At 40.4% G+C, this 20,292-nt stretch overlaps 1 protein-coding gene across 1 annotated transcript in view; it reads left to right on the forward strand.

The window, feature by feature from the left end:
* The window catches only part of arid5b (AT-rich interaction domain 5B), a 129,564-nt gene that overhangs the window by 25,123 nt on the left and 84,149 nt on the right, over positions 1-20,292 (forward strand). The window contains exon 3 of the mRNA XM_061836577.1: positions 3,973-4,207. Coding sequence (XP_061692561.1) covers positions 3,973-4,207 — 235 coding nt within the window. The remainder of the gene's footprint in view (positions 1-3,972; positions 4,208-20,292) is intronic.

Genomic DNA, 20,292 nt, shown 5'->3' on the forward strand with positions numbered 1-20,292 from the left:
GGGAGAAAAAAAAAGCCATGTTTGATGTTTTTACTTAGCGAGCGAGGGAGGCACAGCAGCTATATCAAGCCATCCCTTCCAGGCTTTTTTTTTTCCTTTATAAGGCAATACTGGCTTGAAAACTGGCCAGGATTTGATACCGCCGCGCTCCGCAGCTTAATGTGAGAACTGAATATGGGTAATTGTTTGGACAGAGCACTCAAGGAGAACGCCGGGAAGTTTGTTTTGACAATGGTTCTTTTTTTGCTTTTACGGAAATGTGACTTAAATGGAGAACGGGGGAGAAGCCAGAGCGAGAGGTTTACATTTTTTTGCTGTAAACTGAAAATGATCAACTTTAGAAAGGCAGAATTTGCGGTGCAGTTCTTTGGATAATACAGGTGTACCTAATTAAGTGTCCACGTGGCCCTTTTTTTTTTTTTTTGCGCTCTTGTGGAATCAATCGTTGATTATTAATCGCCTTGAAAGTACCGTAATTCCCGGCCTACAGAGCTCACCTAGTTATAAGCCTCACCCAGTGCATTTGTAAAGGAAATACCATTTGGTACATACATACGCTGCAGCCATGTAAAAGCCGGAAGTGCCCACATTGAAACCGAGATTGAAACACGAAATATTTACAAAGACGGTACACAGAGAGTTTAACGCTAGTGCTCCCATGCTAACAGGGCCGGTTAAAAAAACATACTCATAAAAATCACTTAGATATGGCAGTAACATGGTACCGCAGTAATAACAGGGCCGGACTGGTAAAAATCACTTCCTCGGCACATATATTCCACCGGTCTCACTCTTACCTTTTCCGCTCGAGTGCATCCCTTGCGGCCATTAGAAAAAAACGGCCGCACAAATTAGCCGCATCACCGCGTAAACCACAGCGTTGAAAGCGTGTGGAAAAAAGTTGCGGCTTATAGGCCAGAAATTACGACAGTTGTGTCCAAATGGAGAGCACGGTTTACTTGGCGCTGTTGAAAGAAGGACAATAATGTCATCCGCTACAGGGAGATAAGATGGAAGCAGGTTCATAAAATAACAATGAATCGATTAATTGGTTTATCCATGGCGTCGATCTACAATCATACCTAGTTGAGATGGTCTGTATTCCTACTGAAAGTATGTAATTTCAAAAAGGCTTTGTACTCATTTTGCAATCAGTCAGTGAACCACTTAATCTTTTGAATAGGATTTGAACAATGACAAACTACAGATCAACATGCCCACCATACTTCCTATCGTCCAAACTACAATACAGTACTTGGCTACTCATGTCAGACTCCCTACCTAATGAACTACCAACCAGCCTAACCCAATATTGCACTACCTGCGAACCAAACAATAAACTTGGCTTCTTGCCTGCCTGCCTACCTACCTACAGAATCATTACTGATTTTCACTTCCTAGATATACACACTATGTATATGGCACAGTTAGTTTGGCGGCCATAAATGAGTAAATTAACCAATGTTTTATGGTGCTGTGTTGACCTCTCCTTCGTATATTCCCAGTACAAAATCATTGTTTCATAAGTAAAATATATGAGCCCTGTGTTTTAGTATGTTATCCGTGGATATGACAACAGGGCATTGCTTGAGTTGAAAGCCTGGAAGATTTGTTGGCTCAAGAAGCACAAATGAAATTCATCGCCATGGCTATAAAAGTGAATTGAACCGCATTAAAATGCAGCTCACAAGTACATTTTTCCCCCACAACAAAGAGCTCAATATTGTATATATATTTGTCATTATTATATTGTCATTGCTTTTTGCCTCAGAGCCATAATGGCGGAATCCGACTCCACTGCAATGTGTGTTACATTTCTCTACCCCCAGCACATCTGTCCTCCAGACTTCGGGTAATAGCCGTCTTCCGGCGCAATCTTTTGTCAGTAACTAGCTTGCGTGACATTATTAGGCCTTCAAACAAACCTGCACTTCTTTGAATTAGTCAACAAAATCAACCTGATTGAGTCCTGACATTGCAGCGACTTCACATGCCGTGCATGCAACGTATCTCACCAGCCATACTTTCACTTTTGTATTGTCCTTATATAACATTTCTCAAACTTTTTTAAAGCAATTACCACTTAAAACATTATTAGCACTCCAATTACCACCATAATGACCAACAAAATATTACAAACTGGCGGTTTTATTGCTAAATTATGTTTAATATTGTTGAATCTCTAACATGATGCACTTTAACACAACGCTTGAAAATGTGAATATAAAAGAAATTTATGAGCAATGCCCACTGAAAAGACACCAATTCACTGATTGACATGAAATTGGGTAGACTTCTCTGTTACGCTCGAGAGTGAACATCATTTGGGTTGGAAGCGGCCATTTTGGGGCAGATTTCTCATCTCGTCCTTTCTGAAATTAGCAGGTATCCTACAAAGATGGATACACTCAAATGTTTTTTCGTATTTTTGTAATTTGTTGGGAGCGTTTGTGGGCCCCGCTCTCAGCTTTAATTGTGGCTGTAGTGATACTTAAAGCGCTGTCGAATACTTTGACTGCCCCGTCAAATTAAATGTAAGTTTTATAGTTGTTCTGCTTGTGTTCAGCAGCATAAAATCTAGTTTACAAGGGGGAGAGTTAACGCAAAACCACACACGATGACGGCACAATACACGCAAGAATGCGAGCGCTAAAAATAAAATACTCAGAGGCGGTACGCACAGAATTGCTCCTTGTTTAACTTAGCAAGACAAATAAAATGCTAAACACGGAGACCTTTGCAGTCCTACAGTGATTCGAAGCCACTGTACCTCAGCACATTAGCGTGTCGTTCGAGTTAGTGAAGTGTGGCTGGGAACATTTTTAGAAAAATTCAATTCCATTTAAATGGTATAAAAATTACGTGTCCTCTCCTGCCCTCACAGGGTGGATCACATAGGTGTCAAACTCAAGGGCTGGGGGCCAGATGTGGCCGGCCGCATCATTTTATGTGGACCCCGAAAGCAAATCATGTTCGTCAGCTTTCATGGTTTTTGCTAAAATCTGTACCCAAATTCTAGATTGTCTTATTAATGAACAATAATATTAAGATACAGTCACTTAAACAATACTTGAACAAACCTTTGTCCCTCGTCATCTGATTTCAAGTGCAGTTAGCCCTCAATTTGTTGTGTAATGGTAATAACGTAGTTTGGTGATTTAACATTTTTGTGGTTTCACTGTTCTAACAGCCCTCTGAGGCGGCTTGTGACAAAAATGAGTTTGACACCCCCGCATAGCACTACTGCCCCATGCAACATTCAGTTCTAATGTGTCATTGACCTAGCTATATAACAATTTGCTTTCCTCATCTTGTTTACAACCATTGTCTTCTTTTCCTATATTATTTAGTTACCTTTTTACTCTTTCTCCTTTTTGTTTGTCGCCCCCCCCCCACTTTAAAAAGTATTCTGTTCAACCGATCGACTAATTCTCAGTAAATATCCATTAGAGTACAAAGAAACCACAGTGGCAGCTGAAAAAGTCCCCTGTGACACAGTAAAATGACATAAAAGGGATACAGATCCTCCTTTCTCTTTGCCCCAACAGCTGAATCAGACCCCAACCCCCCCTACCCCACCCCACACGCACCTCAAAACATGTTATTAAACTATCTAGTAAAATGTTGCAATATATAGATTGCGGGACACATAAAATAATCACGTGGGCCAGATCTGGTCCCCAACCATGAGTTTGCCACATGTGAATTGACTTGCATCCATCTATTGACCTTGATAAAATAAAAAATAAAAAAAGAAACTCATTTTTACAGTTTTGGGAAATTTTTATGCATGATATTTTTCTCTTCATGTAAAATATGTGCCTCGGTTTAATTACAGTTGGGAAACACTGGAGTAATGTAATGTGTACATTGTAGTTGTCTTATCTATCTTGTACCTTTTCTTTGCCTCGACATTTGCCTTAAAAGTGATTTAATTTACACATTAAATGTCTCAACCTTTTCTGCCTCCAGCACGAGGTGATCGCCGTGTCCGAAAAGGTGATCGTTCGCCTCCAGGACCTGGTCAAGTGGACTGTGCCCGACTTCTCGGGATGGACCCACGGTCTGAAGGCAGAGCCCCTCAAGGCCTCGGTGCTGCGTGAGCTGGGCACCAACGGGCGGCGTGAGGCCCTCCACCGCTACCGCGAGAGCACTCTCACCAGTGGTCTCAACTTTAAGGACGTCCAGCGGGAGCGGGCGCACCTTGGTGAGTGGACATGTTTCATTTCATTTCACAAACCTGCCAGAAAATCTATCTATCTATCTATCTATCTATCTATCTATCTATCTATCTATCTCTATCTATCTATCTATCTATCTATCTATCTATCTATCTATCTATCTATCTATCTCTATCTATCTATCTATCTATCTATCTATCTATCTATCTATCTATCTATCTATCTATCTATCTATCTATCTATCTATCTATCTATCTATCCAATTTTGTTGTGTTTCCATTGTATTATTAGCATGCGCGACATGTGCTAGTAAGTATAAATTTTGTAATATAATGAAAATGGTGCCAAAATGCTTGAAGCTATAAGAATGTAGAAATGTTATTTTGTTGTTGTACTGGGGATATTTTGTTTGGAAAGCCTACCTGGCTACTAATAACCAGCAATAACCGGGTGGAAAGCATTGTTTAGCCATTGCATTTGTGTCAGCTAAGCTAATGTGGTTCCTGTTGACTGGTTATTTGCATGTTTGGAACAGTGGAAAAAGAATAGCGTTCATTTATTTCACTGAAAATGTAGACTGTGGGTTTATTTCTAATATTTTACAAACATTGTTTAAAATGTTTTTTGTTCTAAGCTTACCTTGCTCCTCCCATCTTGTTTTTTATGATGGCTAACAGCTGATATTCAGATGGGAAAAAACAGGTTTTTTTTCAGGCTAATATATTGGCTTTCTTGGTGAGTTTACAAGATTTCTTGATGCTGGGATCCACTGTCATCCTTCTGATACCTGGTTTGCTTATTATTTAGAGTATTGAAAAATGTGATTGAGTTATTTGGTGTTGGGAATCATCCTGCTATAATTAATATGCACATTTTTTTTCATCCATCATCCATCCTGTACTGGTTTTCTGGGTTAAGTCGTGGGAGCAGTAGCTTTAGCAGGGTGCACATATTTTTTATTTTTATTTTTTTATAAAACTCAGGGGCTCGAGCAGTTGCCGCTGCCAACAACCCGCCTAGCATGCATGTTACAGTTTTCTGGGCATTTTAATGTAGTTGGTATATACAAACCCCAATTCCAATAACGTTGGGACATTGTGCAAAACATATACAGTATAAAATAAATACAATAATTTATAAATGCTTTTAAAGGCCACATGTTTAATGTTCAAGTTGATGAACGTTGTTGTTTGCTTTCTTGAAAATATTCTCTCATTTTGAATTTTATGCCTCCAACATGTTCCACTAAAGCTGGGACAGAAGCAATATAAGACTGGGAAGATTGAGGAATGCTAAAAATAACACCAGTTTGGAACATTCCAAGGGTGATAAGGTCTACTGGAAACAGGTGAGTGTCGTGATTGGGTATAAAAGGAGCATCCTTGAAAGAATCAATTGTTCACAAGCAAGGATGGGGTTAAGGTACATACAGGTTTTGGAGCAAGATATGCTGCCATCCAAGCAACATCTTTTTCAGGGATGTCCCAAGAGCGAATTCTTCCCAATCACGCCTTTCCAGGTCTCACTGTTATTGCCCATGTGAGCATTGAAGTCCCAGAGGAGAACGATGAAGTTCCCAGCGTGAGCGCTGTCCGTCTAAGGACTCCAAAAAGTATCGGTACTACTCAGAGGGAGGCTCCTCTCTCATCCACCGGGGTGAACTCACTACTCACACCTGCTTGGCGCCTCTCACCATGGGCAACTCCAGTGTGGAAGAGCGTCCAACCCCTCTGAAGAGGACTGGTACCAGAGCCCAAGCGGTGATTGGAGGCCACACCGACTGTATCTATTCGGAACTTCTTGACCTCGCACACAAACTTGGGCTCGTTCCCCGCCAGAGAGGTGACATTCTACCTCCCTAGAACCAGCTTCTGTAGCCGGGGATCGGATCGCCAAGGTCCTTGCCTTCAGCTACTGCCCAGCTGACCCCAATGGCCTCTCCCATCGGTAGTGAACCCACGGGAAGTGGGACACACTTTACCCTTTCGGGCTGTGTCTGGCCGAGCCCCATGGGTGCTCGCCTTTGCCTTCGAGCCCCACCTCCAGGCCTGGCAAGGGAAACCTAGATCCAATTTTTGTATGCGTCATTGAGATTTGTGACGAAATGAGTGAACATTGACAGGAAAAAAAAAATATTTGAACATTAAAGAGTTTTCTCTCTGTAATGTATTAATTGAATGTCATTTATAAATGATTGTATTCTGTTTTTATTTACACTTTACACAATATCCCATCTTCATTGGAATTGGTGTTTGTAAATGACTGAGAGAGATTCAGAGTGATGGCTTTGTGCTCCCCACCTCCTCATCATCCGTGCTATATTCTGTTTCTGTGAGGCTGTGCAATCATCGGATACACAACCAGGTGTCACGCCGCATTCCCTCAATGAAAATACAATGCAACGACTCTGCGACTCCACACTAATAGGAAGCATTTGAGTATAATAATGCAATTGGTAAAGGACATTACATTCCCCCCTTACTCTGCTTACTTCCTCACTATGTTGTCTCATGCTAAAAAAAAAAAATACTGTCTCCAGTATATTCTGAGGACAAATAAATGTCACCCTTTCCCAACCAGGAAACAAAATTGGTAGAAATTCAAGTGATCTCAGTTCAACATGGAGACACATACGTTGCTGAGCCAATTTAAAAACTGTTGATAACCAAAACAGCATCTCTGACCAAAGCACAAAAAAGTGTCACTTGAATCAAAGTGTGGAATTTTACCGAGTTCCGTATTAAAATGTGATTACACTGTGACGGCGTCTTCAGTGATGATGACGGCGAGCCGACGCTTCATAATTTTGTGTGCATCCATGTTTATGTTCAAGTCTTGCTTCTTGCACTTTTGCTGAGTTCCCCCCCCCCACCCCCACAAAAGTCATTTTTATGTTCTTTTTGCTCGAAATAAATAGCAATACGAGCAGGAAACATCGCCTCTCCCCCTATAGAAGCCTCCTCCATCCACAACTGTGTCACTATTTGCATAAATACTGTGCAATGGTACACTCAATCTCACAGAAACCACAAAAAAATACCATTGCAGTTTCTCACTTAGTCCATCATGACATCCAATTAAAATCTGTATTTATTGTTATAATAATCCTTTTATGTTTATGTAAAAACTGATTTTTGAAAACTGAACTCTAATAACTCTATTGTTGACTTCCAAGGAGAACGACCCGAACGAGATCTTCTTTCCACATTACTCCCATCTCAAATGCAAAAAGGAAAAAAAAAGAATGAAGTCCTTGAATGAAGTGAATAATTTAATTTATTATTATTATTAATATTTTAATTAAATTTAATTGAATGAATCCTAAAGGATGATCAACACAAAAATGCTTTGTTTGAATTTGCAAAATGAATGCATTTTGAGTTGTGTAAGGGATTGGAGGACTTTTGGATTTCATAAATAAATATGTCGGGCTGCATCTGTTAAATTTTATGTTTCTCTGGAACAATGGTCTCATTAATGGTCATTATGACATACTGCATGGTTTGTATTCTTTTCTCATAATATGTATTATTTTGGGGGTCAATACGTTTAACAATCGTCAACACTTGTGAATTTTGACATTATGGACCACTTTTTATCCATACCTATATATATAATACACATATGTGTGTGGTTTAGCACGTTACATGTAAAATAGCTCCTCCACGTTATTCAGTAGAAGCAGAAAATGATTCATTTTGGGAGGGAGTGACTTCCACGCCGCTTTAGCAATGATGACTTTTAAACCCGCGAGGCGGATAATTGATTGGCGGCGTGATTCAGAAATTCAGCTTTGAACACGTACGGTTCACAAGTGAGGTCGCCGTCCAACTTAAAGTAGGCGGTTATATCACCATTGTAGCGATTATGTGAAAAATGATAGCTTTCACATCACTGTTCTGCGGAAATCTGATGTGGGTTTTAATAAACTGATCTAGGACGTGAGATATGGATAACTGAAGGTACCACAGCCATATTAAAGTGACTGTATTAGATCATGTTTTCCCCACCTTTATTGAGCCATTCAAAGTACATATTTTTACATTGGAAAAATGTCATGTCACGATGCGTCTAAAGTGATACCTTTACGTAGAAGTTTAATTCGTTTTGTGACCAGGCTCAAATTAGTTGTACATCTCAATAAATATGTATACTGTGAAAAGGTCAATTTAATTAAGTTAAAAAGTGAAGCTCATAGAGATGCATTACAGACACAGAGTGAAATATTTTAAGACTTTAAAAAAAAATCATACTGTGTATGTGTGAATATAATTTTGTTTATTTATTTGTGTTTTCTTTCTTATGTACTGATGAAGTGGATGAACAATGAAATATTTACATCGCTTTTTTTCAACAACCATAAACAAAACTTTGTTCAGGTAAATAAAGCTCATCAGAAAATAAAAAAAAAACCCTTTACAAACAAACTTTTAACAGTGTCAAAGTAAATCTTTCTAACTTACCTGTGGAATGTTTTTTTCACAGCCACGAAACTGCCGATTAACGCAGTTAATCGCTGTCGCTGCACAGGTCGGCGCGGTTGTTTTGGGAGTATCAAGATGGTGGATGGCGACTTCCGTTTTGGTGGTCAATGAGCCATCCAGTCTTTCTTTTTTTTTTTTTAGATCAGTGACCTTGCCAAGCATTCCCATTTTCTAGTAGTTTGGAATGTTTGTTCCATTCATAAAATGGCTGAAAGTGGATTGGCGACTTCCCTACATTTAAGTACAGTACTTTTGTGCCTCCCCCTCACTTCGTCTGAGGGTTGACACATCTGAAACTCATACCTCAAATTTTGACTTCCAATGCACAACAACAACAAAAAAATCAACCAAGCTTTTGCTCGTTATGCCAAAAACCTGTAATAAAAAAAGCCCTCGTAATTCTAGGCACTTCTGTCTGTAAAAATTTCCCAAGTGCATTTTTATCAAGTCTGCTTGAATAACATGTTCAAAAGGACCCAAGTACAATCCCTCAAATAGATGAATACAGTAAGTGCTGCAGTGCTTACATCATCCACAATTCCATTCGTTTAATCAAGTAATGCAAACTGTTCCACCTGCCCCCCCCCACCCCCCACCCCCCAAACTTCTTAGAGCTGATGTTGTATTGGAGTGCAAATTAAGGTTTCTTTTTACAGTCCAATCCACTGGGGATGGCTTACCAGGCAAGTTTACATTCTGCCCCTTTATCTCTCTCCAGAGAACTGGCCTGATTCAGTCTTTTTTTTTTTTTCCTTCTTCTTCTTTCTTTTTATTGCCGCCTGCTGAAATTGCTTTCTGCTCATATAGAGTTTGTGATGGAACGTCGGAGAGCTGTATCTGCCGAGACGGTCGGGCCGACCGGCCCGTCGGTTGGTTGGGTCAGGCCAAGCGATGGCGATGAAAAACAAATAACAAAAAAACCCCAAAACAAATAAATAATAATAAAATAGCCGCGGCTCACAAAGTCACACTTTTTGAGCTGGTATAGTGGTCCAGTGTGTGGAGAGACGAGATCACGTGGTACTGGGGCCCGGTTTTAGCCTTCCATGTTTCACCGTCAGGCCTCTCTCTTGGCAGGATAAAGCAAGAGGACAGGAATCCGTGTTCATTGTGACTTTTATGAAGGGAATAAAGAATATAGCTATTTGAAGAAAATGATTCTACTTTGCTATCGTTCAAAGTGATGTATGAGTCTTATTTTTATACACGCACGCCGCCATGTAATTCAACAATCCGGACAAATTAACATTTTCATGGAATTCGCTCTGCCGCAAATTCCCCAGGTAATGACGCCGCGCTATTATTATTCAAGGATGGAAGCGCTCCATCATTCGGCAGCATACGTACGCTCAAATGGATGCGTTCAATGCTTCCCCTCCACTAACTGTAGTGGCCGCCGACTTAACGCCACATACATAATTTATCCTTTCGGTGCATTACATTAATGTAGCGGGCGCTGCTTTTGTGCACAGGGACTTCTTCCATTTAAAGAGGTAATTTCGGGTGAATTGGGCTCAAGGACGCGCACTGAGATAATCACGCTTAAAATGGATGACCTTCACGTTAGATGTATGATTCTGATGGACTATATACAGTAGCTGCCCCTTGTGCAAACAGTATAAATAATGATTCTGCAGAAGGCATGTTTATTTTCATGAAAAAAAATTAGTGACCCTTTGATTGAAAGAAGATGAAACATTTTCTTTTAAATGCCATTGATGTTAAAAAAAAAAAAGAAAAAAATGGAGGTTTAAATTAGCATTTTTGTTGCTGCAGGCGGCTCCTCCATCTGCTCTGGGCATTACATCATAGCTGATTGCTGCATTGTTTCTAGCGTGCACTGCAACTCTCTCGCCCAAACAGTTATTTAGTTATTGATTGATTTATATATTCATTCAACTCGGTCAGCGTGAACACACCTCGGGATGCCTTTAATTCGCTGCAGGCGTAACCGGGGCAGCGACACAAAACACACGCAAACACACGCCACATCTGAAATAAAAACGCAGGTGGATTTTGCTTTGAAATCGATGAGCAAACCAACTTGCGAAAGGAGCTCTTTGCTTCGAGCAGATAATCAAATAATGCAGCGCATGTCGCCACACAGGAAGCCCTACCCCTGGGGGAGTGAAAGTGTACAGTAGATGCTTCCTTTCACTTTTTACACTGCTTTTTTCAATTTTTTTTTTCAAAAAGTAAAATATGTCTACATAAATATATATTTGAGAAAGACTTCCAATTTTTTAAGTGGTTGTAATGAATCATTTCACTTGTTGCTAAGCAGATATAATAGGCTACAGTTAATGAAACTTTTTATTTGAATGAAAAACACTTCTGGATTGATTAGATTGCGACTTTATGTGAACTGTGTGTATATACAGTATTACTTTTATATTGAAATCTCAGCAAAGCCACGGTGTCTAAAGAGTCATATATTTTTTTAATCTGAAAAACAGTTAAAATTTTTTTTGTTTGTTTTGCTAGAAAGTAAAATCGTAAACGATACCTGCCTTTGATTAGACTGCAATAAATGCCATGGAAAACCATATACTGTATGACCAAATGTTTGTTTTGATTGGAAACATTGAATTTCTTTTTTTTTTTTTTTTTTAGACATTGCAGCTGATAACATTAAAAAAAAGATGCGTATTGTCCTTTGTGTGTGTGTTAACATCAAAAACTATCCTTCAACATTGTGTTTGTAAACATCATACAATGTGTACCATTAAAATGAAATTTAATGTAAGTTTTCATTAGCATCAAGAGTTTTCTGTTCTGTTTAAAAAAAAAAAAGTTTCTATAAAACATAAACATCAAAGACACTTCAGAGTCCCAAACCAACTCCATCCATCCATCCATTTTCTTATCTGCTTATCCTCACAAGGGTGGTGGGGAGTGCTGGAGCCTATCCCAACTGTCAACAGGCAGAAATGACAAAAATAACATGATAACAATAGCTAGCTCTGTTGCTATGCTTCAGATATGGACCCAATGTCACAGTCTCCTCGTTGCTGCAGTGGTCTGGTTACTTGCTGCCTTTCGTCTCCTCCTGGTTAAATTGTTTCTCCTAAACAAATACAAAAAAAAAAAAAAAAAACAGTTGTCCTCCCTACTCCAATGTTACTAGAACTTCTCAGTCCAAGTGATGCCTTCAATAATGTGTGGATTTTGCAGTTTCCCACGGTATGCATTTTTCTCAGGATTCCCCAGTCGAAAAGTAGCATATGGAAATGATTCCCAAAACAGCACAAGGACTATGACTTTATTTAGAGACGATGTTGCATGTTAGAGACAACTCTGTGAGAAAAACAAAACACCATCTCCATCATTCTTTCTATATAGAATAATAAACTGTCATGATTAACTTTGTAATTTACCACTTTGGGAAAGGGGTGGAGGACAAATTATGACTTACGCTCACAAGTGCATAAGAGTAGCATATTTTCCAGATGACAAGCTGCTACTTTTTTCCCGACAATGTGAACCCTGTGGCACATTTAACGATGCGGCTGGAATATTGTTTTTTTGGGGTTTTTTTTTTTTTATTTTGGGTGGTGACTATAAGTTTAAAAGTTCAACAAAAACTTGTATGAACGTAATGGTTAAAACATAGCCGTTCCCGATGATGCACTCATGTTTGGACATGCACACATTCCTCCAATCTTTAGAAGAAGAGTTTACCATGTAGTTTGCGTAGAAGAAGAATTTACCTCAAGTGCCTGTATATACTGATCTAAAAAAAAAAGACTGGATAACGGTACATGTCTAGCCGTGTGTTGATTGGTTAAAGCCAGTTGGCCGCCATCTTGGTACTCCCAAAACATGTGGAGGACATGGTACGTACGGGATGTATCCGCAGTGTATGGCGGAGAAAAACCAAAACACTACATGTACATAGTGGGCGTGGCTCATTAACCAGTGCACGCCGTTGTCCGTAAAATACGCTGAGTGTGAAGGCACAGAGTGATATTACCGCACACCATTTTTTTCTTTGATGCAGCATTTGATCTTCACGCCAGACTTGGCACACACGCACGCTCAGAAACCCATACACACGCCGCCTCCAATATCCCAACAATATTTCAGTCGGAACGTTTCAATTTGATGCGGAGGCCAGATTCTGTCAGGGCGTTCACACCGTTCGGGATTTGAGATAAGAGCGGCGTGCAGATGCCGTCCTGTGTCTCGACGACAACAGCGACACCGTATTTGCGGGCTATTCGGATAGTCACTATCTCTGGTGGTTCTGGGAAGGAGCGGGGAGGGAAAAAGATAAAGGGAGCGAGAATAATGGTTTGTTGTGACGCAAACACGCAGCGCATGATCTTTTATACACTGCAAAAGCTAAAATGGAAGATTAAATCACTCTCATCAAAGTTTCATGTCTGTTCTTTGTCTGCTACGATCGTCCTCTTTAAAAATATTAAAGTGTTATGTGTTTTTGAGATTTTATCAGTTATGAGTCATTTTAAATTTAGATTAAAAAAATACTTTCACAATACAGTACTGTTGACGTACACTGCTTCCGTCTACACTGCGGTTCATTTTTTGTTTTGTTTTAACAGAATTGCCAATTTTTACAGAACTTGTAAAACTTGTAAATCAGGTCATTGGTATCTCAAAGCATCACTATTCCTAATTTCATAAGAGTATGTAGCGGGATGTTTTTTTTTTTATGGGGGGGGATTAAATGCCTGCATTGATTATGAACCTGGTGGCACAAAGCGTTAGCCTCACAGTTCTGAGGTCCCGTGTTTGATCCCAGACCAGCCTGCGTGGCGTTCGCATGTTCTCCCCGTGCCTTGCGTGAGTTTCCTCCCGTTACTCTGGTTTCCTCCCACATCCCAAAAACATGCAACAATAATCGTTCAATTTTCATTCCTCAAAATAAAAGCCTTATAATTGCCTCAATATTTTGTGGGAGGAGTCACAGGAGTACCTTAAAATAAGTTGACTACTAGTTCTGGTTAATGTTGTGATAGGTGTCATAGGCTGAATCAAAATAAGAAACGTTTTCATTGCCATCGTAGAAGATGTAATCACAGTTATGATTTTTTTTTCCCCATGCTTTTCGGTCCGATGGGCCAATATTAAACAAATGGTAATAAATAAAAAAATTCATTCCGAATTTTCGCTGCATCAGCGTCATTCGGCAACTTGTTGATGAGGCGTTGACACTATGAAAAAAAATGTGTAATATATACTGTATTATTTTAACATTAATCGGGCACTCTAAATTGCCCCTAAGTGTGATTGTGAGTGTGGCTTTTTGTCTCCATGTGCTCTGCGATTGGCTGGCGACCAGTTGAGGGTGTATCCCGCCTCCTACCCGTTGACCGCTGGGATAGGCTCCAGCACTCCCCGTGACCCTCGCGAGGATAAGCGGCAAAGAAAATAGATGGATGGATGATTATGAACCTGTTCCTTGTGATCTTTGATATTGTTGTGGGTGGGGGGCTGCCATTATCGCATGGCAGTATCTTCATTATACTAGAAGGAAAGTCACAAGCTGTTTTTTCTCCCCCTCTCTCATATCATTAATTCCTTTCTGACTGCAGCCAGGCCGGAAGCCAACGAAATTCTAAATCTGTAAGCAGTAAATTGTGTGCCGGAGTGGAAAAATCTATTAGATGTATGAGCATGCCTCGAATTTGAATAGGAAGGGGACGATCGAGAGAAAAAAAGATGTTTCCTCCCGTCCTAATCAAATTTGGCATCCGTGCTCTGTGACGTTGGTTAATAATTTGTGTTGTTTTATTTCTGGAACGACCCATAATGTGTTTTTCCCCGGAAAAGGAGGAGGGAGGAGACGGTTAAACAATGAGCTCGGGTGGCCGTGGAGGAAATGAAAAGCTCTGTCTCTCCATTAAAAGCCAGGTCCCAAACAGCAGTTGTGTGTCTCTCTTCTCTCCATTAGTCAGGTCTGGAACAACACATAGAGAGAGAGAGAGAGAGAAAGAGAGAGATGCTATTGACGTGACCTCTGCTAAGCTTTCTTAAAAAGACGCTGAGCCAAACAGCCTCCTCGATGACACATTTACATACATCCACGACACATTCATGACATTTTTTTCTAATATCGGTATTTCCGAGAAACGTTTTTTTTCCCCCTTCTTATTGCAGAAAATTGCCCGCCACTTTTGCACTGGCTCACACGCAGACAAGTCTTTTCAGCTCCGTCAAAACCATCCTTCTTCCAAGTACGACGCCGACATGAATATTTCAGCGGGCCACTGCCGCTCTCCGTCCATGCGACATTTTGAATTCTGCGCAAGCGCTCCGATTTTGCTCGGTAACGCGGCACAGATTGTACGGTTAATAACTCTGCATCTTTTATGAGCTCGCCCGGTCCATCTGCTTTGTATGATTCCTGGGCCAGAGGGCCCTGCGGCGCCGGCGATGAAAAGAACTCGCAGTGCTAATCGTGGAGAATACACACAGCAAAGGATGCTGTCGTTTAAATGTGACATGAGCTGCGGTGGATTTATTCAGTGTAGTTTAGACGTGCTCGATGTGGGTTCATTGAACCCCAATTTATTTATTTTATGTTGCAGACACACCTGTGATGGGTGAAAATCTGCAACATACAGAGATCGTATGAAAACATTTTAAAATAGTTTATATATTAAATCCCTGTTAAGTATTCCTCACCTCCTGTTCTCAGTCTTTCTGTCGAAATATAACAGACAATTTAGAGGAAATGGAGAACCGTCTACTGCTAGGTTCTCCTAATAAGCAGCAAAGCGACTTTTCTTCAAGCCGCTGCCCAACTTAGTAGACGTTAACTCTGAACTGGACCAAAGACTAACCTCTTTAAACAAACCTTGTCATTTGTGTCATGAAAGTCAGCTAGCTTAATGTAGAATACCATAGAGTAGCTAATGGAAATTAGCATGGGTGTTACAGTATATGTAAACATTTAAACAACCGCTACTTTAACACATATAGAGCAGCAGCACAAACAAATTGGGCATCCGCTAATACTCACAGACAAATATTTTCTCTGGTCTGTTGGACCAACAACTATTACAAAAGATTAATTGGGGACCTTCTCTGCCTCTCCCTCTTGGTGTGCAAAAAATAACCAGACGTTATTTTTTTTTCGTTTATAGGCGGAATTCCATCTTTTTAAATTGCATTGATTAAAAAAATATATATATATATTCTCCGTTTTTTCTGCAATATTCCGATCGTAACCCGTGCCAGAATCCACATTCATTCATTATTCCGGTCCGACTTTTGCAAGCGAGGTGCAAGATTAGATACACGTCTGTTGATTGGTCGAATGTGTTCCTCCTGACCAATGAAAACGCTTGTTGTATATGAGGCAGATCATGGGGCCATTTTTATGTGAACACAATGGCGGATTCTCAAGAGGAAAGACGCCTCTCAAGTGAAAGAATTTGATTGAGATGTCAAAAATAAGTTCCGATGGGATTGGGTGGAGCGAGAAATCGTCGATACAGTTGGAAAGAAGGAAGTTACCACTCTGTTAAGCGACTTCATTTGCAAAATCGATCGACCTGGTAAGGCATTGGGCACGTGAGGTCAGGATACTATTGACTATGGATCGAGAGGGTTCAAGGCATCGGAAGTTCACGCGAAATGACAAAAACACGTCAAACAACTGAAAGCAACGATAACGAACTTTAAGATGTCAACCCAAGGCCAACAACACGTGACGTTAATAATTGATGTCCAATTCATGCGTTTCAATCATTTACTAAAACAACAAATTAAAACGTTTTTGAATGGATACGATATGCACGCTATTTGAATTTGTAAATTTTGGGGGGGTAAAGGGATGCACCTAAATAATGAACGATCTTATTGCGTACATTTTCAAAACAAAATAGCATTTATTTATAGATGTACTAGATATATTTCATTCATAATACAATTTATCAAACTTGCACATTAAAATCGGTTATCATCCTTCTGATCATGCCTGCAGCCCCCAGACCCCCGGCTGTTTTTCAGTCTTTTTTTCATTCAGTCAAATCACATGTCTGAATAAACCACAATAGAGTACTCGGTTCACTGTGCACACGTTCTGCTAATAGAGGCAAATTTGAGCAAAAGGCTAATTTAACAGATGTAGACCAGTTTCTCCTCACGTTAAAAGTCGTAAAGCGTGTATCCCGCATACAATTTAGTAGGAGTGATTTGCTATTCATATTTAGCTTTTTCAGTTTTGTACACGGAACATTACGCGAGATACAGGAAATGTAACTGCTTAACCGTCTAGCAACACATCTACTCTTAAAAAAAGTAAACAAAAAAAAAACAGTGCAGCTCAGCCTCAGGCTCGCGGATGTCATGGCAAATGATGTGCGTTTTGGTACATTGAACTCATTTTAACCAGAAATCATGCCAATGTAAATATTAACGTAACAAGCTAAAGTAATACCAAACAAATCACTTTATTTGTGTTTTTACAGAATCTTGACTAACTTATAACTGTTCAAGCTGTTAATGATGGACTTGCTCATTTCTTAGAAAGACTGTGATGGTGCACTTTCCGGAAAAGAACATTTTAACTTGTGCCTGACTCTACTCAATGGAACTGGAACCAAACTGTGCATTATTTATCTACTTGTTTATTTATTTATTTTAAATACTTTTACACCGAGAGTATTTACATGGAGAATCCCTGGTACTGCATGAACAAATGGTGATATAAAGGTGACTATGGTCCGCACTTGAGCATATTTGGAGTTCAGTACATTAGTCAAATGCTCCTTCAATGTGCCCAGAAAACAGTCACAAATTCCAGGCTTATTATTATTTGAAACATGGAAAACCTCTTGAAAAAAAAAAACCAAACAAAAAACCTCTTTAATGTCTGTGAGATGAAACCACCCTTCGACCAGCAGGCACTGGATATTCTGTCTGAAATCCCCCGACAAGCCGTAGTGATTTTGCATGCGGCGGAATAATAATCAAGTGAGAAAAGTGACATGAAGCGCTAACAACATGAATCATCATTAGCATTTGGGTTGGCCTACTGGGGAGAGCACTTTTATTTGCGTGCATCATGTGATGGTCAGAATAAAGAAAAGAAAAGAATAATGGTGTGGGTTTACCGGAACGTAATTGCTACCGGCTTCACGGCACGTTTATTAAAGTGAGCGAGCTACCTTTTTACATTTGATCCGCTGAGCTGAAGTGAGGCAGCAGCTTTCACTGGAGTCATGGTTGAGGAGGATGGATGGGATTGGGTGAGGGCTGGGGGTTGCTTGACTCGCTGAATTCCTCCCCTCTGCCAAGTGCTCCTCGGGCCAGTACATAACACGGAAATGGACTGACGGGTTGAGAGAGAGGAGCTCGGTGATCTATCACTGCCGGCCCTCTCTTGAAAGCTCCCACTGTGGGAATTTCATGGAATACTACAAGAACGAGATACCCACTCTATTTTATTTAGTAATTGTTAGAGATTTTGAGAGCCACTGATGGTGTAGTGGTACACACGCCTGCTTGCTTTTGGTGGAGGCTGCGTGGGATCGATTCCCGCTCAGTGATGGTGTCGATATCTGCCCTGCAACTGACTGGCGACCAGTTCAGGGTGTAGTCTGCCTTTCGCCTGAAGCTAGCTGGGATTGGCTCCAGCTTTCCCGCAACCCTTGCGAGGTTAAGCAGCTTGGATAATGACTTGACAAAAGTTTAGGCGGCACGGGGGCTCAGCTGGTAAAGCGTTGGCCTCACAGTTCTGAGGTCCTGGGTTCAATCCCGGAACCCCCTGTGTGGAGTTTGCATGTTCTCCCCGTGCCTGCGTGGGTTTTCTCCGGGCACTCCGGTTTCCTCCCACATCCCAAAAACATGCAACATTAATTGGACACTCTAAATTGCCCCAACGAGTGTGATTGTGAGTGACTGTTGTCTGTTTCTATGTGCGCTGTGATTGGCTGGCAACCAGTTCAGGGTGTACCCCGCTTCCTGCCCGTTGACAGCTGGGATAGGCTCCAGCACTCCCGCGACCATTGTGAGGATACGCAGCTAAGAAGATGGATGGATGGATAGAGATCTTGGAATTACTGTGTTTATAAATATACTTATGACAAATTAATCATCGTTTTGGAAGGGATCAACGTGTCTGAAAATATTTGCAACTTGTGGAAGAATGTGATGTGTATCCTGGTAAAAATGCTTTCTTGGGGGTTTGAAAAAAAAAAAAATCCCCCTCACCAGTTTCACAGCTTGACACAAATTTAGGTGGACGTGTCTATCATAACCAGATGCTTCAAAAAGTGCCATGAACCCATGACCAAAATAGTTCTGTAAGTAGGCCATTTTGGTTTGAAGCAACAAATTTGGACAATTTCTTGTGCTTTGGCAAAGTCTTTCTTGGAAATTCGTCCAAGTGAGCCACAATATCCCAAATATTCTTGACAGATGGACGAAGCTAATTTGCCATTTTTGTCTACATCAGCTAATGTGAACTGAGCACTGTGTCAATATGTATGATCATATTGAAGATTCACCATGAAAAAGGAATCAATGAATGAATTAAAGTTTCTGGGCTCACAACATAGCTGAAAATTCATCAAATTGTTGGTCAAATTGGTCTGCTGTATCAGGTGGATTGAAAAAATTCTCAGGACCATGCCTGAAATGAATAGCAAGGTGGAAATTTTGATTCGAAGCGACCATCTACAGCGATTTAGAGGACATATGCTTTGAAAAAGAGTTATGAGGAAATTTTCCCAATCTGAACCAGACGCTGTAATGAATGTCATCACTTGTTTCGAGCCTAAAAGAAAAGACTGTCATGATGTGGCCTCCACCCTCCTCTGACCTTAACCCTATAGAGAACCTTTAGAACATCCTCAACCAAAAGGTCTGTGAGGGTGGGAGGCAGATCACATCCAAACCGCAGCTCAGAGAAGCTCTTTCGACATCAAAGCGCAAACTTCCAAAAACTCATATTCAGTAAATCCAAGAATTGTGCAACTGCAGATGTAATGCAATCAAACAAGGGCCCCTGTGTTCAACTGTAATTTGATCTGTTCAAGATATTTTTTTAATAAGTTATGATTTTGGTAAATGCCTCCTAAAGCAGCAAATTCAACAAATAGCTATTTAAAGGTTTTTACAACATATAAACTGTTTTGAATCTCTATCATGCCTAAATATTTTGAACAGTGCACTTTTGGTGTTTTCTTTTTTAAAACTATGCTTTTATCATGAGGAGTTTTGTTTACAAATATTTCAATGATACTTAACGGTTGATGATCCTAATGTTGGCATCATTTTTCATCGACTATTCAAGAAAATTAAATAAATGAAATTAAAATTTGTAGACTTAGAGAGTACCAAGAGAGGAACTGTGGTACTGCATGTGGAAGTCCGATGTGGCGGAGAAATATGTTAGAATAGTACAAGAAATGTATGAGGACAGCAGAACAGCAGTGAGATGTGCCGGAGGTGTGTCAGAAGAATTTAAGGTGGAGGTGGGAATGCATCAGGGTTCCGCCCAGAGCCCCTTCCTGTTTGCGGTAGTAATGGATAGGCTGACAGATGAGGTTAGACTGGAATGGACCATGTTGTTCGCAGATGATATTGTGACATGCAGTGAAAGCAGGGAGCAGGCGGAGGAACAATTAGAAAGATGGAGGCACACACTGGAA

Source organism: Syngnathoides biaculeatus, chromosome 12 (genome assembly GCF_019802595.1).
Source record: "Syngnathoides biaculeatus isolate LvHL_M chromosome 12, ASM1980259v1, whole genome shotgun sequence".
NCBI classification, from domain to species: Eukaryota; Metazoa; Chordata; class Actinopteri; order Syngnathiformes; family Syngnathidae; genus Syngnathoides; species Syngnathoides biaculeatus.